The sequence below is a fragment of the Caretta caretta genome, chromosome 7, assembly GCF_965140235.1.
Source record: "Caretta caretta isolate rCarCar2 chromosome 7, rCarCar1.hap1, whole genome shotgun sequence".
In the NCBI taxonomy this organism is placed as follows: domain Eukaryota; kingdom Metazoa; phylum Chordata; order Testudines; family Cheloniidae; genus Caretta; species Caretta caretta.
The window spans coordinates 25,317,201-25,342,327 of NC_134212.1; the positions used below are offsets into that span (position 1 = coordinate 25,317,201).

Sequence of the window (25,127 nt, forward strand, 5' to 3'; positions counted from 1 at the left end):
TATGTGAGCTATTTTGAAGCTTAACTCCTGCATGTGAATATTTTCATCTCTGTGTTTATATCTATCCAGGTATAGATATACAGAAGTCTGATTTGTCTTGTGTACCCCAAGTTTCACCTCACTTAAAAACTACTTGCGTACAAAATCAGACATAAAAATGCAAAAGTGTCACAGCATACTAGTACTGAAAACTTGCTTACTTTCTCATTTTTACCATATAATTATAAAATAAATTGATTGGAATATAAATATTGTAGTTACATTTACTCCTGAGGGCATTCTGCTCCAAAAAATTAAAAATTATGCACACAATATTTTAAAATTATACAAAATTCTGCAAATTTTATTTGTCAAATAAATGTGGAAGCTCCAGCATGGCACTAGGGAGCACAGGCCACTGGCTGCACAGAAGTGGGAGATCACTGTGAAGCTCCCTCTCCCCCCCGGACCCTGACTAAGCAGTGAATCTGCACGCAACCCTAACATAGCTCAAGGACTGGACCTGCCCCAGAAACACCCCAGAACTCTGCCCCTCCATGCCAGGTGCACCAGGTGTGGGCAGGCAGGCTCAGCAAGGTAGGATTCATGTGTGGAGGGGCTTAGTGTGTGTGGGATCCAGGTATGGGTTGAAAGGGTTCTGTGTGGGGCAATCCAGGTGTGGGCAGATGGGGGGGATCTGGGTGGGGGGGGATCTGGATGTACAGGGGTTTGTTGGGGGGTTCTGGGTGCAACGGTAATGGGATTCTGCAGGGGATCCAGGCGAAGATGGTTGGGGCTCAGCGAGGGTAGGGAGGGTTTGGGTGTGGGGGGCTCAGTGGGGGTCCAGATGCTGGGGAGTGGAGCTCAGTGGGGATGGGGATCCAGGTGCAGCTGGTTGGGGCTCGATAGGGTGCGGATTTTGGTGTGGATGGCTCATTGGGGTGGTCCAGGTGCAGGGGGAGTGGGGCTCATCGGGGGCGGGGGGTGTTCTGGTTGCAGGGGGGATGAGTCTCAGTTGGAGGGTCTGGGTACGAGGGGGTCTGGATGCACAGGGGTTGGGTGAATGGGGGAGCAGCTCCCTGGACAGTGATTCCTCAGTGTACAGTGTAGCTGAGGAGCAACAGGTACAGGAAGCGCGTGGGGCAGGGGTGGGGGAGGGGGAGGGGAGTTTGCAGAGCTTCCTACAGCCAGAGGAGAAATCTGAGGGTGGGTCTGACCCAGCTCCAGATGCCATGCAGGGGTAGAGGAAGGATAGGGTGGGGATTTTGGTGCGGATGGCTCATCGGGGTGGTCCAGGTGCAGGGGGAGTGGAGCTCATCGGGGGGGTTCTGGTTGCGGGGGACATGGCTCAGTCGGACCAACCGTGTCTTCCCCAGTCCCGCCCCACCCCACTCCACAGAGATCTACCTCTCTGCTGGTTGCGTTGGGCATCCGAAACATACTTCTCTGGGACACTGTCTATATTTATATAACAGAATTCAATTTTGAGGCTGTCTGCACTCCCAAAATGGAATGTAGACCTGCTCAAATTATGATGTTACCTGTGGTGGGTAAATACTGCTGTATAAGCTATAATAGTGACAGGTCTAAAGTGTGTGAAAATGGGTATACACTTCCTAACTGGAGGTATAATTTCCAGCTCTAGGAGACGCATTCATTCTGACTCTGATTGAGCTATTGCACTAAAAATAGAATGTAGCCGCAATGGTGTGAGCAGCCGAGGGTGGGGGGAGGGACTAGCCACCCCAAGTACATACCCATCCAAGATGGTAGTTACCGTCTAGTGACTATACCCTGTGAAAGCCCTGATGCTACTAAACAGCTGTGAGTGCTTTCTTGGTTGTTATTATTATTATTTTGTAGAGAATGACAGAATTAAAAACATTAGCTGCACATCCATTAAAAAGTTTCTTTTAACTTTTTAAACTTCTGTTTATGATACAAATAGTATATTTAAAACTTAAAAATGTGTTTTAGGTAGGTACATGATATATTTGTCATTCTGATTCTTGTATAAGATGCATTATAATTTTGTTTTTTGTCCCAGATGGATGGATGGTGCTTTCCTGGACCTGAATGGGGAAAGCATGGAGACTGAGGTAGATGATTTTTTTCGAGAGATATACAAGATGTTGAAGCTTTTTCAACAAAAGCAGAAGAAAGCAGAGCTAGAAAAGAAGAAGACACTGCATCGCAGAGCCATAGTAGAAGAGAAGCTGGAAGAAGAAAAGAAGGAAAATCGAACTATTATAATGTGTTCATCAATAATGGGACAGATCAAAGACTTTAAGGTTAAAAAAAATTGATAATAATACTTAGCACTTAGGGGCAAATCCTAAGATCATTACTCATCCAAGTAGATACTACAATATCTGAAACATCCATTTTGGTTACAGTAGTAACTTGATAATTCACAGAAATGAAGGGGGGAAACCCCTTGTGAATGACTGAATTTTGTGGAAAGTTGAATGATTGATATAGATATATTTTAAGGGTCAGATTGTTTCTGGCTCCTGAGTGGGTGCACAGGAGAAGAGAAGAAGTCACTTTCTCACTTCACCCCCTTTGACCCTGGAAAGATCAGGCCTAGGGGCTGAGGATGTGGCTAGGGGAGTGTAGGTCTGTACTCCACTTACAGTTTATGGGCAGTCGCTACTTGGAAGTGGGAAGAGAGGACTGGGGATGGGAGCAGGAGAAGAATGAGGAGGATGCTGCACTTCTTCAAAGAGATCAAGCTGCTGCATCAGGGTGCACAGGAGGAATTGTGGCTGATGATTCCCTGTTTACATTAAGGGAATTTGCACCAATGCAACTACATCAAGGCTTGGCCTACACTACCAGTTTATGTCAGTACAACTACTTAGTTCAGCGGTGTGGAAAATCAGTTATACAAACTAACCCATGGTGAGGACAGCACTTCTCCTGTCAACATAGCGACCACTTCTCAGGGAGGTGGAGTACCTATGCTGTTGGGAGAAGCCCTCCCGTTGGGGTACGTAGCACCTTCACTAAATGCTGTAGGTGTAGACAAGCCCCAATACACTCATAATATAAACCCTTAATGTAGACATGTGGCATCTGTGCAAAATAGGACTTAAACTGGCACAGTTTGCTTTGTTCAGTTATTGGATTAAACTTCACCAGTTTAAGCCCCACTTTATGTTGGTGCAGTTACATCAGTGTGATCAGCATGAGATTCAGCCAGAATCAGGAAACTTTGCTTGCTGAGCAGACAGATGGTGCCTCTTCAGTGCACCTGAAGGTGCAGTCTAGGTCAAAATGTATTGACACGAAAATGCCCATTTGGATTCTTTCATCAAGATATTCTTCACTGCCATCTTCATAATTTAAATGTGATGCTGAACTTGCCTTCTTCTAAGGAGCAAACCCAAAATATTAGTAGTGAGCTGCTGTGACAGATTTTTTTCAAGTCCTGCTATGCAGTGTTCATGGGAGTGTTGGTTCTGTCATGCTTTTCAAGTGATAACAAGTATGTATTTAGACTGAATTCCTGGCCCAATTTAAATCAATGACAAAACTTCAACTGATTTTAGTAGGGCCAGGATTTCTCCCCTAAAGTTTTGGCAAATTTTCAGGTATATGAATAACCAAAGAGTGAATTAATAATATATTTTTAATTTACATGTTATATAAATAATAAAACGATTACTTCCTGCCATGGAAAAAGCTACAGTAAAAGAAACAGATTTTGAGGCGTATCTAAGAACTGTAATAGGGAATTCTGAAAATTAGACATAAAGGCAGCTAAAGGCTTCGTAAGCATCACTATGTGCCCCTTTTGTATTTAAAAATAAACTGGAATTAAAAAATACACAGATACAAAATAGTATTTTTTCTCAGATTACTAGTAGAACAATTGTATAAGAAAGTACATTTTAATACAAAATGTAGTCAAAAATTGGTTACTTTTTTTATGCACCTGCGAAGACTTAGGTTCATGATTCTGTATTTCTTCAGAAAAAATTAATGAATAATGTTTGGTAACAACTGAAGCAGTGCTTTGAAAGAAGCCATCTGTACTGTTCAGGGATTAATTGAAGTCACTCATGTCATCAGTTGTTTCAGGAGAAAATCTGAACTTGGGTCTTGGCAGGTAAAAAGCCTTCTGTTTCACCCTTAGGAATGCATGTACAATAGCAAAATTATTATCTATAATTCATCATCAGTGCAGATCCACTGATGAAAGTGTTATAATAGACAGGTTTTAGATTGATACAGAAACATTGTTTGAAAAGATTGTTAGATATCAGGAACAGTGGCACGTCTTCCAGAGAGTCAGTGGTATGTGGAATTATGTTTTGAAAATAATAGTAGACGTATATTATGGACGGTCATTTAATATTCAACTTCTCTGGATGTATTAGCTGAAATGCAGAGTTTAGCTGCAAAGGGGAAAGAGGGTGAGCTAATATAGGTGGATCATAATTCACATTATCTGCAAAATTTGTATTTACATAGATGAAATTCTGTTTTGCAAATTTTTTCTCAACTAGGAGAATATCCCCACAGTGACTATCCTTTGTAACCCAGGCATAAGGACTCGCCACTGGCAACAGATGTCAGATATAATAGGATATGATTTAACTCCAGACTCTGGAACTACCCTAAGAAAAGTTTTAAAGCAGAACCTAGCCCCTTACCTGGAGCAATTTGAAACCATAAGTGTAGGCGCAAGTAAGGTGAGCACAGAGGTCTGACTGTAAATCTCTTAAGAAACAAATGAAAAGCGAAGTATATTTTTGTGTTGGTTTCTGGGGCTTATTTTAATGATTTTTTCTCCTTTTATTGTTGTATATAACTTTCTGCGTCTGTTGAGAGCTCGTCACTGACAACATGACCTATTGGATGGAGTGTTGGCTATAACTTTGAATTTGTTTGCATTTATGACTTTTGTGTTGTAGCATCAGTGTTACCTAACTGTATTATTTTGTTATGCTTCAGCAAATGAAATGTTAAGAAAAATAATAAAAGAAAACAATGTCATGCTGTTAGTACTAGTGACAATTCTCGTAAGATTTATCTGGGTATGTGAGATTATATATTGAATGTGTCAACCAAAGAAAATTAGTGCAGTGACTATAAAATATCTCCTTCTTTCTATACAATAGGAGTTTTCTTTAGAGAAAGCTATGCACGCTATGATGGAAATATGGGAGTCTGTTTCCTTCCATACAAGCATTTATCGTGAGACTGGAGTTAGTATTCTGTCAGCAGTGGATGAGATTCAGACTATTCTAGATGATCAGATTGTAAAAACTCAAACAATGAGAGGATCGCCTTTCATTAAACCTTTTGAAAAAGAAATCAAGGTATGTGAGGCAAAATGTTTATTTGCTTTTAAAAATGGCCACTTATATTCAAGTGATAACTATATAGTTGGCCTAATGTTTTATAATTGTGGCATTATTGTTGGATTTAATTTTTCAAAATTTGATGATGTGGGTGTTTCTAAATAAAATCTTTTACAAGTTGTTTTAATTTTTATTTTTTTTAAATATTGAGATTCCCCCTTATTCTCCCAGTCATGGTTTCTCTCTTCCTCTTGGGCCAAGTCCAACTGCAGCAGAATATCCTCATCACTTTAATCTGGGAAACCAACATTTTATATAAACTCTCTAACCCTTCTTGCTGATGATTATAATAATGGCTTCATTATCTGTAATGAAAGTATTCGGTGATCTAGTCTTTATGAGCCAAATTTTGGCCTCAGGGCATGCCTTTGCAGATGGGCTGTACACTGGGAGATTCCTGGTGGGCTGGCAGAGGAAGGAATTACTTTCCTCAGGGTGCTGAACAGAGAGTGGAGCCCCTCTGCCGCTGTTATTCTAACCTCAGGGCTAGAATAGTCTCAGTAGTTATTGCACACCCTTCCCCCATCAGGAGAATATTTGGTGGATCTACTGTCCCTGCCACCACCCCAAAATCTCATTTGGTAGTGCATGCAGGGAACCCACACACCGATGGGCTCACTGAAGCATAGGTGGTGTGTACTCTTTATACAGACCGTTCAAATCCTGCCCCCCTACTGTAATATGGATCTGTCCTAGTTCTGCTATGAGCAAGACTATCCTGGCTATGGAGAGGTGAGTAGGATTTCAAGTATCATAATGAATGTTACCTAAACATAAAATTATTAAACGATGATAATAGTGAAGTGATCTGAAACTCCATTCAAAGGCGTTATCAGCACTTTGGGAAACTAGTCTACTGGAAGGTTAGACTTTTCAGACTGTGTAAGTAATGCATGTATAGGAAAGAACGTTAATCCTCCTAGTGGTTTACTTTTCTGTTTATATTAAGTTTCCTTGGGAGACAGAACATGTTGTGCTCTCCATAAGGTTTGGTTTCTTTACTTTTGATTCTCTCTTTAACTTTATGGGGTATGAATATATCCTGGCAATAATTTTAATATGTTTGTTAAGGAATGGGAAGACCATCTTATTCGCATTCAGGAGACTATTGATGAATGGTTGAAAGTGCAAGCTCAGTGGCTTTACTTGGAGCCCATCTTTTCTTCTGAGGACATCATGCAACAGATGCCAGAAGAGGGACGTCTCTTTCAGACTGTGGACAGATACTGGAGGGACATTATGAAGTATTGTGTCAAAGACCCTAAGGTAATATATTGATTCAGAAATAATCTGGCCCCAAAAGAAAAGAATTTTATCCTCCTTCCATTTTTATCAATAATTTTCTAGTAAAAATACTCAATGAATTGAACTATACCTGCACTCACACCTAAGACTTAAAGGATAAAAGCATGTGCTATGTATTTATCACCTTAATAACCTTCTTTGTACATGTGCCCTGTATGTGACTTACTGTATGCACTTATGGAGATTATATTTCTGTTGTTACAGGTTCTTGCTGCCACTTCATTGACAGGTTTATTGGAGAAACTTCAGGGATGTAACGAGCTTCTCGACAAAATCATGAAAGGGCTTAATGCTTATCTTGAAAAGAAGCGCCTGTTCTTTCCTCGGTAGGCTGCATGTTGATTACGTCAAAACTAAAGATGATTGAAATTATGTTTTGCTGTATAGTTGGGCTGACACATATAGTAACTTGGTATTTCTATCATTTTTGTGAATCTTTTTCTAGTTTTTTCTTCTTGTCTAATGATGAAATGTTGGAGATCCTATCAGAGACAAAAGATCCTCTCAGAGTTCAGCCTCACTTGAAAAAGTGTTTTGAGGGCATTGCTAAGCTGCATTTCCTTCCTAACCTGGATATTCAGGCAATGTATAGCACTGAAGGTGAGCGAGTGGAACTGATTTCAACCATTTCTACTTCTGAAGCTCGAGGTGCTGTGGAGAAGTGGCTGATCCAAGTGGAAGATATTATGCTGAGGAGTATACATGATGTTATTGCTGAATCAAGATTGGTATGTTTTCTAGTATATGATCCAGGCCACCTCCTAAAAAACTATATACATATGAGTAGTCCTTACTTCATTTTAGGGTGCTTTCCTAAAAGCCTTACTCACACTAAAACTCTTCTTGCCTTGAGTGTAATGTAAGCATATGAAAGCCACAGGATCAGGTCTAAGTTTTTGGTGGGAGACTTATAATTTTAGGCCAGTTAGGTCAATGTGAGTTTTACCTTAAACAGGACTGAGAATTGTCCTGCATGGTCACGAGAATGTATAAAATAAGCCTGACAACATTACTAATCTTCCAAGAAGAAAAGGAGTACTTGTGGCACCTTGGAGACTAACCAATTTATTTGAGCATAAGCTTTTGTGAGCTACAGCTCACTTCATCGGATGCATACTGTGGAAAGTGTAGAAGATCTTTTTATATACACACAAAGCATGAAAAAATACCTCCTCCCACCCCACTCTCCTGCTGGTAATAGCTTATCTAAAGTGATCACTCTCCTTACAATGTGTATGACAATCAAGTTGGGCCATTTCCAGCACAAATCAACCTGGATTTGTGCTGGAAATGGCCCAACTTGGTTATCATACACATCGTAAGGAGAGGTTTCAGAGTAACAGCCGTGTTAGTCTGTATTCGCAAAAAGAAAAGGAGTACTTGTGGCACCTTAGAGACTAACCGCTTATGCTCAAATAAATTGGTTAGTCTCTAAGGTTCCACAAGTATTCCTTTTCTTTTTGCGAATACAGACTGGCACGGCTGTTACTCTGAAACCTAATCTTCTAAGATATCCTATTTTGTAGAGTTTATTTCAGTATTGCAATCTTTTTTTTAGTTAATTAAAAATTAGAAGTAAACAAAATACTTGTTGCAGGTTTGCCCTCCCTAAAAAGAAAACCACAAACCAGAAAATGTTTCTGTTTGTGATTTAGCATGTTAGGTAGATTCTAGTAATTAATAGGGAGACTTTTAAAATCTAATGATTTGGCAATAAAAAAGGAAGAAAATTAAGGAAAAGCAATTTAAAAGAAATATTTTTTGTATTTTATTTCAAAAATACAAATATAATATTGCCAGCATTCCAAAGAGTATCATTAAAGGCATCATATAGATTCATATTATACAGGAGCATACTCAGTGGTACATATTCAGTTATTTACACTGACACCATCATGTGATGTATTTAACTCTTTAGGCATATCCTGAGACGGAAAGAAAGCAGTGGGTTCTCGAGTGGCCTGGACAGGTAGTGCTGTGTGTGTCTCAAATGTTCTGGACAAGTGAGGTACATGAAGCCATTTGCAATGGGCCGGAGGTATTATGAAGCATAATATTTTTATTTTTATTTTACATTTAGTATAACAGTTATTGTACTTTGTTCAGCTAAATCATTCGTCTCTCCTCCTGCCCAAAATAAAGTTGGATAAAGTAAATGATAATTAATCTTAAAACGTAGAGGTGTAAATAGCCTTTGGGTGTTTTGAATATTAGGTAATGGTCAAATTCTGAAGAATGTGCCCACTGCATCCTTTATGCAACTGGATCTTGGTCTGGCTAGCTGGAGGAAAAGGGGCATTACCCCTTAAGGGATCCCTTGCAACAGCGCAGAGAAGGGGGAAAGCTTACAGGGATGGACAAGAAGGGGAGGGTGCAATTGGGGACAGATCAAGGTCACTTCATTGTCCTTCCTGCTGACTGGAAAAATGGGAGAGGTATTTATACACCATGCAGCCACCCTCTTTACCAGGATCAGGCTGGAACCAGCCACCCATGCACCTATATACTTGGGAACCTGGTCCTGTTCCTTTTGACTCATTGTGGGCATTATGCTAGTTGCCCCTTTTCTTTGTGGGGCTGGAATGGAATTTTTCCCTCACTGCCAGATTGACCAAAGTAAGGTGAATTTTTTCACCTTTTCTGCACCTGAGCTGGGAACCTGATGGGATGGAGTAGGTGGGTTAGGTTATCATGTCGCAGTTTATATGTAATACTAGAAGTGGACATCCAGTGCAGGTACTCGGTATGCAAGGGGTATAGTTTTGGATAAATGGATTGGAAATGGATTTGAAGGAAAGCATCCCTTATGGGAGCTGATTTAAGGGGGATTTGGGAGTCCTACATCTCTTCAGATGGGAGCCGACCCCTTCCTTTTCCTGTCACCATTCAGGGAGCCAAGGAAGGTGGCGGGGCTCCTTTGTCTGGATCAGCAGAGAGCCAACCTCCACCTCCCTGTACTGTACAATTTGCCGGATCCTCCCAGATGTTATAAGCAGATAAAGTTGCAGCCTAATTAAACCACATCCATGCCCTCCTGTCTTTCTTCTAGCATGGATGGATAATGTATAGTAGCCAACTTTTTACTTTCCCACTGGGTACTCAGGTAACTGATTTACAGAGAGTGCTGCCTAAGGACCAAATACCGAATTTTTTTTGCACTCAAAAGTTCCATTGAAATTGGTGGAAGTTTTATATTCAAGGAATCCAGGATTGGACTCTGAAAAATGTAGGCTGATATGCAACCTCCTGCTACTTTCGAGTTTTCTATTAGAAAAGTCTAAATACCAGCGCAGTCCTCATTCTAACAAGTGTTAAAAATCAGTGGTACTTTCAAGGGATCAGAGGGATGTGGAGGGATCAGAAAGGAGGTAGGTACACATGACACATTGGAGCTTTTCATAGTTTGTGGGCATGTACAGCACACTCACATATATGCATACAGAACCATTATTTATGGGAACATTTTAATTGTACTTTACGAGCCAGTTTTCTGTAAAATAATTAAAATTATTACTCTACTAGTTACAAGGAGTTCAGGTAGATAATATCAAAATAAAGACATCTCTATTCAATTCTTTCTCTAGGGGATCCACTGTTTAAAAAAGATGAATGTGGTTTCAGATTGCACTTCCAATAAGAATAAGAACTTTAAATAATTTTCTTAAAATAGGATTCTTTTCAACTAAGTGTTCTGCTTTACACAGAATTTGTAAAGATTGCTACTTATAAAGTTTGAAACTGCTTTCGATAAAACAAATGCAAACTAAATTAATTTTGAAAAAATATATAAGCTGAGCTGAATCCTACAGCTTTTCCTTAAGCAAACCTACCATTGGCTTCAATGAAATCTTCATGTATATAATCCAGAGGTTTGCAAACTGTGGTCTGAAAACCACTGATGGATCACAGAGCACAGGCAGATGGTTCACAGAGAGTAGGCTGATCATAGGCTCCTCCTGTTTGTTTACAGCTGCTGAAATGCAGTAAGGGTCTGACCCAAGCCCATTGAAGTCAGTACTCTCATTAACTCTAAATGGGTCTTGGATTCAAAATATGTAAAAAACAATATGCTGTAGTTTTACAGGGTAGGTAGATAATAGCAAATGAGAGACGAGGTGGTCTTTGGGAAATGACTGAGAAGGGAGATGGTCCATTAAACAATCTCTATTAAGATGTCTATCCACACTAAGAAAAAAATTTCATAACCCTAATTAATTGCACACTAAGGTCCAAAGGTTGTTAAATCAAATTGGACATTTTTTTTCTTGTAGGGTTTACAGGATTACTACAGTACTCTTCAGCTTCAGCTTAATGATATTGTAGAGTTGGTGAGAGGAAAATTATCTAAGCAGACACGAACAACACTGGGTGCTTTGGTTACTATTGATGTGCACGCTAGAGATGTTGTCATGGAGATGATTGAAAGTGGTACATAACTTTTTAAAATTTTATTCTTCATGTGTATTTAACATAGAGTTACCCGTAACCCAGAGAAATTATCTTTCCTTGCATTATCTTTCCTTGTTGGCCTTAAGAACCGTAAGAATTTTTCAAGCTTTTTATGTATGAAAACAGTCATAAATTCAGTCCTATTTCATATTGGCAAATTATTTATTTTATACCTAACAGAAAATCCAATTTTCTAGAACTTTTTTCATATCTTCTGCTACTTACTTTCTTACCAGGTGTGAAAAATGAGACAGACTTTCAGTGGCTCGCTCAACTGCGATATTATTGGGAACACGAGAATGCTCGTGTCCGCATCATTAACTGCAATGTAAAATATGCCTATGAATACCTTGGCAACTCCCCTCGACTTGTCATTACTCCCCTTACGGATAGATGTTACCGCACCTTGGTATGCTTTTATGTAAAACTTGTCATTAACCTGCTTAAATAATTCATTTAGCTGTAATATGGCATTTTCAACATTTTATACTTATTATAGTGTCACTTGGGAGCGCTACAATAGCTGTGGGACTCTCAGCATTTCTGTTAAAACATCCAATTTTCGGGGATTTTAATTTCTATTTTAAATTTTCAAGCTGAACCTGGCTGGCTCCATTAGACCTGCAACAATTGTCATGTTTTGTGCTGAACTGAATACTGCTTACCAACTTCATCAAGTGGGTTGGGTTTACAAATCTGACAAAAATGTACCTCTTGACAGGTTGCTCCCAGCTTGGATGAGATCGCTAAGCCACTTATGTGACATTGTGTAACTAGCAGTTTAAATTGGTATTGATGCCATGATATTGCTTCTGAAGCTAGGCAGAAGCTGGCCACTTTTTACTTCCCATTTTCAGTTGATGGGCAACACATAAGAGACATTGCTGCATTGTACACTTGGCCCATCTTCAACCAACTACAACTAACCTGAAAGTGGTTAAACTGACTAGAAGAGTGGTGTTCCATGGGATGGCATCCTTGTGCATAGGGACTGAAAGATGAATAAAACCAGGAGATGGGAAGACTGGGATTAGGGGTGCAGAAGAGAGATGGGGAGAGTGGAGGAGAAAAAGAGAGTCTGTGTTACTAACAGAAGGAATAAAGGTAATGGGGGAACAAAGGGAAGGGGGAAAAGAAAGGTTTGGAGGGTGGGAGAGATGGGAAGGATGGAACAGGAAAAGAAGAAAAGATGGTGTGGGAGAGAATAGAATATGGGGCGGGCAGGGTATGATGGACAACAGAACATGGGTCGAGCAAAGAGGGAGTATGAGAAAGACCACAAAGAATGAGTGGGAAAGGAGATGATGCTTCTCAGAGAAGGAAAAGGAGAGAGTCAGAGAACAGAAATAAGCAAGATCAGGTACATTGACTTTAAAAATGTTTTTTGCCTGAGGAAGAGCTGTATGATCAGGTCCAATATAACATACAATGTCTAGTTATGATAAGGACTGCTCAGGAATGGATAAGATTGTGTCCTTTTCTGGGGCACCTACAATAAAAAATAACTCCAAACCGAACTTTGAGTTTCCTGTGTTTTGAAGACGTAAATAATTTTTAGTTTAGACTTTTTCATTTAGTATTAATCTGATAAATATTGGTTTTATAAAATAATTTGTTTTCAACTGTCTAGTGTTTTCAATTTACAATTAAATTTAAAATTATTTTCCACTATGAAAAAGTCTTTGATTAAAGTATTAATTTTCATAAGCTATTTCTGTTCTGTAGATTGGAGCCTTTTATCTAAACCTTGGTGGTGCTCCCGAGGGCCCAGCAGGGACAGGTAAAACAGAGACTACTAAAGACTTGGCTAAGGCTCTTGCTGTACAGTGTGTTGTCTTCAACTGTTCTGATGGCCTTGATTATCTGGCAATGGGGAAGGTAAATTGAATTACATTTTAAGATCAGTATGTGTTTTTCAGGAGGAAAGATATTGACTTTCAGTGGGAGCTATGTGCCCTTTTCACATGGTCACTTTTGAAAATCCCACCTAGGATTCCCTGCCCCTAAGAGTTTATAATCTAAGGTCTGATGACTTCAATGGGACCACTTGCAGTGCATTAGTTTAAGAATGTGACAAGGAGTTTGCAGGATCAGGGCCTATGAACCTGACTCAGCTTCCAGTAAAACCAAGGAAAGATTTCCATTGATTTGATTTCCTAATATACCTGCTGACCTTTCCTCTAAGGAGGCTTAATTATTCAAAGTATGCAAATAAGTTCACTGCACAACATTACATTTCAAGCCATTGTACTACCAATTGTTGCTTTTAAATCTCCTGATACTCTGTTGGGGTACACTACAGTTTTTGTCTTTCTTTCTCATTTTACAGTTTTTTAAGGGTTTGGCTTCTTCAGGTGCTTGGGCCTGTTTTGATGAATTTAATCGAATTGAGCTGGAAGTACTGTCTGTGGTGGCTCAGCAGATCCTTTGCATTCAGCGAGCCATACAGCTGAAGATGGAAACGTTTATTTTTGAAGGGACTGAACTGAAGCTCAATCCCAACTGTTTTGTAGCTATTACCATGAATCCAGGTTATGCAGGACGTTCTGAACTGCCAGACAACCTTAAGGTAAAATAATAAAATAAGTATATTCACTTAATAGTGCATTTAAGAAACCTAGTGCCAAATTACCTGCTGGATTTACACCAGAATGTGGCATTTACAATATAAACAATTTATATTTTTAAATGTTGTATCTCTTACACAACATATTTGTCAGGTTGCATTTTTTTTAATTCAAATCAGTTTGTTCTCCCTGAAGGTTTTTAATCAGTCTTTCTGCTGTTATGAATGGAAGTTACACCAATTAATTATTATTATTATTGCTTTTATTTGTGATGGGCCAAACCCTTCAGTGAGGATTGTTTAGCTGTGAAAAGGGGGACTGCAGGATTTTAAAGTAGTGTTTTTATTGAATCCAAATCCTGCTTTTAAAGTAGTGTTTAAATTGAATCCAAATACTTCAAGAAAATGTTCTTAAAAATAATTCAGAATGGAGTTTTATTCGGAAGCAGTGCTAGAGCAATTTGACTAGATCATGTGATGATGACTCTATACAAACTACCAATTACAAATATTTGCTATGATATTTGTTTATGCCAGTGTTTCTATTTCAGTGGTGAGACATGGCTTCAGCAAAGTAAAGTGAAGATGTCTCGATAGCAGCTTTGCGGTTCTATTTTCCCTTTAAGTCACAGCACCAAAGTGAGAAAGGCCAGAGCCACATTGCCTCAAAGGGAGCTCAGGGAGGAATTCTACCTCAGGAGGGCAGAATTCATTCAGGAATGCTCTAGTCAGCAGTGACTACACCCCTTCAGGGGGTGCAGTATACTCTCCCATCTACCATGTGATCCATCTCCTTTTCCCACATCTTTTTCTGCCGTTCAGGTGTGTTTGGCCCATCGGTGGCACACAATGAGCAGTCTTTGTTCTCTGGAAAGCAAGGGTGTTGAGGAGGAGGAAGTTAAAGCAGGGTAATCTGGTGAATAATGTTATGTGTAATGAGGGCCATATAGGCAACTCGCTTGTGTTTGGCTCTTAATGAGTCATGGACAGTGCTGGGTTTAAAATGGCGTCATGGAGCCAGGCCCATGCTCAGAAGGGGCCCCGGCCTGTTCTGCTTGCTGTTTCCCCCCTGCCCACTACTTGCTCTTCTTGGCCTGCAAGGTTCTGCATTTGTGGAGCGGGTTTTGTGGGGGCTCTGGCCATAGGGAGTCGGGGGGGGGGGGTGTTGCCAAGGTGCTGAATTTCTGATTTCCCCATGGGTGCTTGACCCCAGCTCTGTCCCAAGCCCCGCCCCCACTCCACCCTTTCCCCCAAGGCCCTGCCACCCACATCTTCCTGCCCCATACTGCACCCTCCCCAGAGTGCCCCTGCTCCTCCCCGAGGAGAAGGGGCACGCTGGCAGCACAGGGCTGGACAGGCCACAGTGCGTCTGGCAACTGCCGGTTTGTAAAGAGTGTCCTTGCACTGGACTGGGCGGAGCGGGGCCACTCCTGCCATGCCATGCCATGCCCCATTGCTCCTGGCTGGGCCCTCACTCTGGGGACTGACCTCCCTGCGCCATGCTCCATTGCCCCTATAGAGGCCCACAAATATGTTTGATGCCAGGCCCACAAAATCTTAATCCAGCCCTGGTCATAGATGTTGTCTTCAAAGATTGGTAATACTGTTACCACAAGAATTTTTATGTTGCAGTATCTATACATATTGAGTGCAAATCAGAGTTACAGGAATTCTTTTGTTATTCTGCTAAACGTTTTAAGCATATTTTCTGCGATATGCATTTCAGGTTCTTTTCCGAACAGTAGCTATGATGGTTCCTAACTATGCTCTGATAGCAGAAATCTCTCTCTACTCATACGGATTTCTGAATGCCAAGCCATTATCAGTGAAGATAGTAATGACCTACAGACTTTGTTCAGAGCAACTTTCCTCTCAGTTCCATTATGACTACGGTATGCGTGCTGTTAAAGCTGTACTAGTGGCTGCTGGCAACCTAAAACTGAAATTCCCACAGGAGAATGAAGATATATTGGTAAGTCCCTGAGGTAACATAGTGGATTTCACTGTGTCAAGTATGTCAGAGTTTTGAACCCAGCTGTGCCACTGCCTCACAGCATTGCCTGCTGAAGTCATTGAAGTCTCAGTTTCTCTATCTGTAAATTGGGGATAAGAATCATGGCCGGAAGGTATAGGTGGCCAGGGGAGGCTAAGCCTCCCCAAACAGGATGCAGCGCACCTCCCTTTGGAGGCGTGCTGGCCCACTGTTGAAAGGGCGCCTGAGCTGTATCCCCTCCCACACTCCCCCCTGTCCTCTTCCCCCATGGCCCCGCCCTCACTGCTCCTCTTCGCTCCACCTCTTCCCCACAAGGCCCCGCCCTCACTCCCCTTCTTCCTGTCCCCGCTCTTTCCCTGAGGGCCCCCCCGCCACTCACACCTCTCCGCACCTGGTGGACGGGGGGTCCTCGGAGGAGGTGCAAAAAGGTGCGAGCAATGGGTGGGGGTTCTTGGGGAGAGGGCAAAGAGGTGGGGGAGGCAAAGAGGCTTGAGCAGCAGGCGGGAGGGCCTTCTGGGGGACAGGGCGAAGGGTGCGAGTGGCAGGCAGGGGGCCCTCAGAGGAGGGGGCAAAGAGGTGCAAGTGGCGGGCCTGGGGCGGACTGGGGTGGAAGATGGGCATGGCCTCCGGGAGGGGGTGGAGCATGGGAGGGGTCTTAGAAGGAGGAGGCCAAGTGGGGCAGGCCTCAGGGTGGAGCAGGGGACCTGGCCCCCCACTTCTAGGGAGCTTCCAGTGCTCGTACCCAGCCTCCACAAATGCGCGAGTCAGGCATCGCCCATTAATTATCTACTTCATAAGGCTATTATGAAAGATAAACTAATATTTTATAGTACTTTCTAAATGTAAACCACTAAGTGCTAAGATGTAAATTAAAACTAGTTTCAGAACTGGTTTATCTAAGATGTAAATTAAGATGAGTTTCAGAACTGAGTTTTAACTGAGAGGATTAAATGAAATTCTTGATAAGGAAAAAATGGATATAAAAGATACAAGTGTATTTGGGTGAATTTGATGGTCTGTGATGTGCATCAGGTCTGACTAGGTCTCTTGTGGCCGTAAACTCTATGAAACACCCTTTCCAGCTGTCATTGTGGAACTGATGCCTAATTAACTGATATTTGGAAAGCACTGAAACATCCTCCAATGAAAGACCTGACATAAATGCAAAGGATAAAGTATGATATTGTGACTGGGATCCCAGGGGAGCCAGCTGAGATCACTCAATTCGGATGAATTGCAAAGAATGTGGCAGACAATCCCCAAAGCTGGTAGATATTCTAATACTTAGATTTACCAAGCCAGCACTAAACAGCTTCTGTTATACCTCACTGATGACTCAGAAGTCCAAAACACAGTTCCTTTCAAGTAACCCAGCCTCAGGCCGCCACCTAGTTACCCAAGCCAGATATTATGAGGATTAATGGAAATCTTATTCACCATATAAACAAAAAGTTTCTACCAATCCCAAAGGATCAGACACATTACCTCCCAGGTTAATGAATATTCCAGATCTTACCCAAATACACGCATACAGCCAATTCTTATGAACTAAACTCAAATTTATTAAAAAAGAAAAAAGAGAGAGTATGGTTAAAAGATCAATGTACATATAGACATGAGTCAGTCTTGAGATTCAGATTCATAGCAGAGATGGTAGACTTTGTAGCTGCAAAGAGTTCTTTTAGAATTTAGTCCATAAATTATAATCCAATGTTTATCTTCAGAGTGGTCCAGTCAGAACTGGGATCTCAGTCCTGATGGCTTAGGCTTCCACTGCATGAAACCCCAAGCAGCTCTGAGATGACAGGATCAGGCCCCAAGGAACTTTTATACAATTTCAAGCCTTGTTTGACAGGTCAGAGTCCCTTGGCTTACTCTGAAACCTGATTACCTATTGTAACAGCCGTGTTAGTCTGTATTCGCAAAAAGAAAAGGAGTACTTGTGGCACCTTAGAGACGAACCAATTTATTTGAGCATAAGCTTTCATGAGCTACAGCTTACTTCATCAGATGCATACTGTGGAAAGTTTAGAAGATCTTATTATATACACACAAAGCATGAAAAAAATAGGTAATCAGGGTGACTTTGAAGTAGGTCCATCACCGGTACTTAGCTACACAAATTAACATTAGGCAATTGCCTGTTCTTTACCATTCGCAGATTATCAGCTATACATTTCAAAGGGAGATGAATACAGCAATATCCCATGGTTACAGTTAATTTGAATGCTAGGATGTTCTTTTGATCTCTGAATTAACAGAATACAGCATAGATAGGGACTGTTGATTATATTGTTGACCACTACCCATATATATGTAAATACACAAAAACACAAACATTATCTCCCCATATGTCTTGAACGGTTGAATCTGAGTCATTTATCCTGCAGGACACTTAACACTTTCTGACCATGCATCACACCCCCAAGGAGAGACTGTGTAAGGGAGCTATCAGAGCTCCTGGATACACCTTAAGAACCTTCCAACATTGATATGAGCTGTGTTTACATTGAATTCTTTGGAAGGCCAAATTATTGATGCATGCTTTGGCCCAAGTTAAAAATTTAGTCCATACTTTCTGAAACACTTCAGTGATTCCAGGGTTTGGTCTATGTGTTTACTTAACATAGCCATTAACGTTTTTCAGAGCCAAGAATAGAGGAGATGATGTAAAGGGAGACATAGCCTGCTCGGCTTCCCAGCAGCATCAGTTCAGGAACTCTCCCTCTTCCTTGCTGAATTAATGACGGAAGATTGAGAGGGCAGGGTCTTCAGAAGTGCTAAAACTGGGGAAAAAGAAAAGGAGTACTAGTGGCACCAGCTGTAGCTCATGGAAGCTTATGCTCAAATAAATTGGTTAGTCTCTAAGGTGCCACTAGTACTCCTTTTTGCGAATACAGACTAACACGGCTGCTACTCTGAAAACTGGGGAAGTAATTTCGGAGAGATGGCAATACTGTAATCATTATGAGAGGCAGTGGAGAGCATTTGGGGTGCTCCATTAGACTCCCTAAACAATTTTAGGAAATGTACTGCTTGATGCGTCTTCACTCATTACAGGGACTCGTGCCTTTTAGTGCAGCCTAGCACTGACTGCTATATAACTTACGTTACTTTTTAAGCATAACATTTTGTGATGGAGATCATTGATTCAATGACTTTCAGAGATCTTTGAGATATTTTCCTGCGATGGCAGGGCCAGAGCTGTCAGCTGCTGCATGCAGTGGGGGGCCCTGGAGCTCTGAACCACCAAGGGCAGCAGGGGCTCTACAGCTGTCAGCTGCTGCTGGTGGCAGGGACCTCACAGCTGTCAGCCATGGGCAGTGGGCCTGGAACTGCCAGCCGTGGGCAGCAGGGATTGGAGGTGTCAGTGTCCCCCCCTTTATTTTTAGTGAAAGTCACAGACATGTCACAGACTTCCATGAATTTTTGTTTATTGTTGACAAATTTTGTGAGTCTTGAATCTGATGAGCCCTGGCCAAAGAAACAGGGGCAATCCGACAGATGGCCCTCCAAAACCGTCAGGCATTGGACATAGTGCTGGCGGCAAAAGGAGGGACTTGTGCTCTCATTGGAAAAGGCTGTTGTCTGGTATATACACACAGCAGTCTTTTCCAATGAGAGCACAAGTCCCTCCTTTTGCCGCCAGCACTATGTCCAATGCCTGACGGTTTTGGAGGGCCATCTGTCATATTGCCCCTGTTTCTTTGGCCAGGGCTCTTAAACTTTCTCCAGTTTCATTTGCCATTATTTCAACTACTGCTTGTAACCTTAGGAGCCTTTTTGCATGGTGTATTACTCCCCCTAATGGTATTAAGGAATGCCAATGGCCTCTTCCCAGGTTAAGGGGCTTATGTTATTTACATACCATTGGGCATCCATTAAGTCCCTTCTTTTTCGCCTGAAATTGCGGAGGCTTTCTCGAGGGAAGGTTCCTAGCACTCGGAATTGTGGGAAGAGTCGGGCGGGATAACAGATTCCTGACCAATTGGCTGGTAGTGCGGTATAAGCTCTGGTCCCACATACCCAGTGATGGCCTATTAAGGCTGGGAAGGGTCGGTTGCACCCATTTGTCATATAGGTGTTTGCAAAGGAGGAGTAGTATCCCCCAAAGGGTACAGGGTAATTCTCCTTACGAGGAGTGGTGTTATTTGCATGACATTGAAAGATTGTATTGTTTTCACTAAGGTTACTATAGGGGGAACATGAGATTGATCCCATCTGTTTGATCCCAGGTTGAGAAAAAATTCATATCTCCATACCCGGCCCGCCACTTTTTAGTTTTGTTTGAATAATGCCATACACCATTGGCCATAATATGCTGAAGGCAACGGCTTTTCCCCAGATCCAGCCCTGTCCCATTACACACCCAACACCAATGACCTTTTCCCTCCACTACACTTATCCATTTAGATGCATTTATTCCCACCGCTTCCCAAGTGTCATTGCTGTTCCATATTTTGTTAAACGGACGAGGCCGGCATATGTACAAAATCAAGTTGCCAATGCAAGAACGGTGCTTGAGGCAGGCCCCGGAACCCCTGGGCCACTTTTACAGGTTTACCAATATTATGGCTTTGGCAAATGGTACAGGCTGCACAGTGGCAGGCTGCAAAAGAGCTAAAATGGGGGGCCCACCATCCTGTCTTAGTTACAGCAGAGACCATCCTCTCCTTTCCGACATGCGAAACACTGTGTAGCAGGGTGGCCAGAGACGGGTAGAGTGAAAAGGGGGCTACAAAGGCACCAGTAGGCAAGCGCCAAAGAGAATTGGGATGTAGAGAGCAGCCTTGGTCAACCCAGGATTCTTTCTCGGTTTCTGGGGCAGAGTCTTGGAGCAGGGTGAGGTCAGTGGGGGACGGCGGCGGTATAGAAACAGAAAGGGAACCTAGAAATGCATCTGGGGAAGGTTCTATGGCAGCAGCATGTTTAGCAGAGGCGTCAGCAAATGCGTTACCCTTAGCAACATCAGTATCCGCCATTGAGTGGTCAGGGCACTTAACAATAGCTAGGGCAGACGGAAGTAAAACTGCATACAGAAGAGCAGCGATGTAGGGTCCATTTTTAATAGGGGTACTGGCAGAGGAAAGGAAACCCCGAGTTTGCCAGAGGGTACCAAAGTCATGTACAACCCCAAAAGCATAGCGGGAGTCAGTGTAAATGGTGGCGGAGCGTCCCTCCACCAAAAAGCAGGCATGTGAGGTGAGGGCAACTAATTCAGCGACTTGCGCTGAGGTTACAGAAGGTAAAGGCTCAGCTTCCAGGGTTTCAGAGAGTGAAACTACAGCGTATCCTGCAAGGAGACGACCTTGGTCGTCTCGAGAACAGGAACCATCATAAATAAAACAAGGTCAGAGTTAGGGAGAGGGACATCAGAAAGGTCAGAGCGCGGGACGGTGACAGCAGAGACAGTTGCAAGGCAGTCGTGGGGATCACAGTCATTAGACAAAGGAAGGAGAGTGGCAGGATTTAACTGAGAACAACGCTTTATGGTGATATATGAAGCTGATAGTAGTAAAAGTTCGTACCTGGTAAGGTGGGCAGAGGAAAGGTGGCCTGTGTTATGTTGTAGCAGGAGAGTTTCTACAGAGTGAGGGACCAGGAGGGTAAGAGGAGAGCGGAGAACAAGGGAATCGGATATTTCGACTAGGCGCGCTGCAGCAGCCACAGCACACAGGCAGGGGGGTAAGCCTTGGGCAACAGGGTCTGAAGTGGCAGAGAAATAAGCCACTGGGCGGTTCTTTTCTCCATGCATCTGAGTGAGAACTCCAAGTGCACACCCAGATTGTTCGTGGCAGAAAAGGGTAAAAGTCTTAGAATAGTCAGGCAGCCCTAAGGCAGGGGCAGAAGCCAAACTCTGAGGGAAACAAAGGCAGAATTGGCCTCAGGGGGCCACGGCATGGGATCAGGCACAGAGAATTGAGTGAGTTCCTGGAGAGGTTTTGCAAGGGAGGCATATTGGGGAATCCATTGTCTGCAAAATCCAGCCATGCCTAAAAACTTCCGGACCTGGCGTGGGGAGCAGGGTCGGGGAAAGCTAAGGATAGCTTGGACGCGGGTGGGAGAAAGTGCACAGGAACCCTGGGAGAGGAGAAAGCCAAGGTATGTGACAGAAGCCTGACAGAGTTGTAGTTTAGAGCGAAAAGCTTTGTGACCCTTATTTGCTAGGGCAGTAAGGAGCACTAAAGAGTCAGTTTCAGAGGCAGACAATGAAGGGGAACAGAGGAGTAGATCATCTACATATTGGACTAGTGTGGACCTGGACGGGAAAACAAGGTCAGCAAGGTCTCGGGCTAATGCCTGGGAAAAATATGACGGGCTTTCAGTATACCCCTGGGGCAGTGTGGTCCATGTGTACTGTTGCCCTTTGTAAGAAAAGGCAAACAGGAACTGGGAGTCACGGTGAACCGGGACAGAAAAGAAAGCAGAGCACAAATCAACAACAGTAAAATGAGTTGCATCTGGTGGGATAGAAGCCAGAATCGTCTCTGGGTTAGGGACAACAGGAAAACCAGGTATGACAATGCGGTTAATGGCCCGAAGATCCTGAACAAACCACCACGATTTACCATCAGCTTTTCGAACTGGGAGGATAGGGGTGTTACAGGGGCTGGAGCAGGGGATAATAATGCCTTGTTCCCGCAGGGCGGTCATGACTGGAGCAGTTCCAGCCTCTGCTTCGGGGTTTAAAGGGTATTGAGACAGGCGAGGCAGAGGTTTGGAGGAATCAACAATAATGCAGACGGGGTCAGTATGTAAACGGCCTACTTCAGACGGGTGGGTTGGCCACAGAGAGGATGGGACCTGTGAAATTAGGTGTTCAAGGGATGGGACCAATGGGCAGCAGGGGACCGGAGTGGAAAGGGGAGTTTCAGACAGCAGGGAGGCTACAGAATCACTCAGAGAGGACTGGGGGATTTGTAAGTAGACACCATCAGGGGAACAGTAGATGGTACAGCCAAGTTTACATAACAGGTCCCGACCCAAAAGGTTCACCGGAGTGGAATCCGAGAGGAGGAATGCATGGTCCGTGGAAAGGGGACCAACCTGGACTGGTAGAGGTTTTGAAAGGAGATAAGGGGTTGGGACTCCCATAATGCCCACAGCGGATATGGTTTTTTCGGAGCGGGGAACCTCAGGCAGGTCGGCAGTACGAACTGCAGAGAGCGAAGCTCCCGTATCAACAAGGAAAGGGAGAGAAAGATCATTAATAGTCAAAACACATTCACCCGTGGGAGTGAGAGGTAGTAAAGGAGCTAAAATTTCCTGAGGTTCCCTGGTGTTCTGTCATTGCTGTGGGACAAAGTAAGTCTGGGGACTGTCGGGCTGTGCCGACAGGGGGTCTAGCTGGTTGCTTACAGAGCTATTAGGCCGGCGCGGACACTTGTTTTTCCAATGTCCGGGTTGTTTACAGTAATTACAAACACCCCCAAAACCCGAAAATCCAGTTCCACGGCCCCTTCCATGACCACATCCCCCTCCCCGGTACTGTTTACCTTGCCCTGAATAATGCTGTATTTGCAGGGCCCTTAACTTTTGGGAAGATGGTTCCTCCTTTCCCTTTAGAGTGCGATGGCAGTGTTCTGCCACTGATTGCAATTTATCCATGGTTTCAGTTTCCCACCCAACACTTATTCGCTTTAGCACACTGCCAATAGCAGGTAGGAGGCCATTAACAAACGCATGAGCCAGGGCGCCCTTCCCATTTTCACCCGGTTGCTGTATACCAGAATGTTGCAGAAAAACATCAGTCAGTCAGGTGTGATAGTCACCCGGACTTTCTCCCTGTCGCTGTTTACAGCAATGTATGGCTGTCCAGTTTGTTTTTGGAGTCCATACTTGAGGGATGGCCTCATGTAGGTTTTTAGCTCGGTCTTTACACTTTTTCCGGTATTCAGCAACAGGACCGGTGTCTGGTAAAGTTGAATGGCGCTCACTGATGGGCCGGTTGGCTGCTGTGAGCCATTTTTCATGCTCGCTAGGGGTTACAAGTAGCTTGCACAGCTGCAGGAGGTCTGTCTCAGAGGGTTCATAGGTGTCGCACACTAACAAGAATTCCTCTGCAAATGTGGTAGGATTTTCCAGGGGCTTTGGAAAGCTTTTTACAATTGAGAGGAGCTCTGTATGAGTTCAAGGTTTATAGCTCCAAGTGGGACCCTCTTGTTGGTCCCCAGTATGCAGGATTCGGAGGGGAGCCTGGATAGGTTAAGAGCCAGAGCATAAGTGTTGGGCCCAATCAATGTCCAGGCGATCTTCATATGTATGGGGAAAAACAGAGGAGTCAGACAGACTGGAGGATTTCGGGGGAACGGGGGTTTTTTCTTTATGGGTCTGAGTGGTACCGGAGGAATGGGCCTGGGCGGTATTGGACGATCCGGACTGGTCTGAACTGGAGACCCCTGGGAGTTGTTGTGACCCCCTATTGATCCGATGCAAGGATGCCAGGCCTATTAATGCATCTTCCTCATCGTCATCCCCAGAATTTAACAAGGGGTTTTCTTCGTCCTTTCCCACAATGAGATGGGAGTATGAAGGGGGATGGGATCGATCCTGGTCTTCTTGGAGAACGGGATAAAGGGGAGCGCTCGGTCTGGCAGCGGGAGAGGAGGCTTCTAATAAAGCTTTTAACTTATCATTTGAATCTTTGAGAGAGGCAAGTTTTGATTCTGTCCACCTATGATTTGCCTCTTCCCACCACTGCATGAAACAATCAACCTCTCCTTTTGCCAATTTAGTTTTAGGTTGGCTGAGTTTGTCCTTTAAGACGTCTACTCGGTCTTTGTCCCAAGATCCTAACAGTGGCCACTGAATTTTGGGATTCTCCTGAGTTAGCCTAGACCATTTTTCCAGAAATTTACAGGAGTCCGGACCCTTTCTAAAATACATAAAATGAGCCGGTGTTCCTTTAGGGAACTGTCCCGACTTAGACGTCTGGTTATCCATACAGGAGGACTTTACACACCAATCACACAAGAAGGAAAGTCGGGTTTGTCAGAGCGATGCCTGGTGCAACACACAAAAGGAGCCCACAGGCTACTGCCTCAATTGCCCTTGCTTTCACACCAAGGGTTTTACCCAAGGCGCGGTGCGGCTGTGATTGTGCAGATTTCACTCACTCAGACCGTGGGGACATGAACCCTTTGGTCAGCCGATCCCTGGACGGAGACTGCGCCCAGACTCAAACACACCACAGGGAGGATGGATAGACACAGAGACAAGACAGTCCTCAGTCCGGACAAAACACAGAAATAATTACCTGACCAGATTCCTGATGTCAGATCCCAGGATCCCTACCAGAACAGAGTGGGAACTAACAGGTTTGATGGCGTAGACTTCACTGTGGTCATGCACCCTTCCGTTCTGGCGGAGGACCGCTCGGGCCAAATGCCCAGGTGCCGGCGTGTCACGGCCATCCTAAGAACAGTCAGGAGTCACACGGCCCCAGTGAAGACGGTTGCCATCT

General features: G+C 43.4%; 1 protein-coding gene across 9 annotated transcripts in view; it reads left to right on the plus strand.

Moving 5' to 3' along the window:
- The window catches only part of DNAH12 (dynein axonemal heavy chain 12), a 177,429-nt gene that overhangs the window by 32,598 nt on the left and 119,704 nt on the right, over positions 1–25,127 (plus strand). For 6 of the 9 annotated variants that reach the window (XM_048856800.2, XM_048856798.2, XM_048856795.2 and 3 more), the window contains 12 exons: positions 2,027–2,270; positions 4,494–4,679; positions 5,109–5,309; positions 6,423–6,617; positions 6,861–6,982; positions 7,102–7,384; positions 8,575–8,694; positions 10,928–11,084; positions 11,342–11,514; positions 12,831–12,983; positions 13,435–13,674; positions 15,398–15,643. In XM_048856800.2, the coding sequence (XP_048712757.1) occupies positions 2,027–2,270; positions 4,494–4,679; positions 5,109–5,309; positions 6,423–6,617; positions 6,861–6,982; positions 7,102–7,384; positions 8,575–8,694; positions 10,928–11,084; positions 11,342–11,514; positions 12,831–12,983; positions 13,435–13,674; positions 15,398–15,643 (2,320 nt within the window). Of the gene's footprint in view, positions 1–2,026; positions 2,271–4,493; positions 4,680–5,108; positions 5,310–6,002; positions 6,123–6,422; positions 6,618–6,860; positions 6,983–7,101; positions 7,385–8,574; positions 8,695–10,927; positions 11,085–11,341; positions 11,515–12,830; positions 12,984–13,434; positions 13,675–15,397; positions 15,644–25,127 lie in introns of those variants that run through there. The other 3 variants (XM_075130315.1, XM_075130316.1, XM_048856801.2) reach the window with 3 other exon arrangements.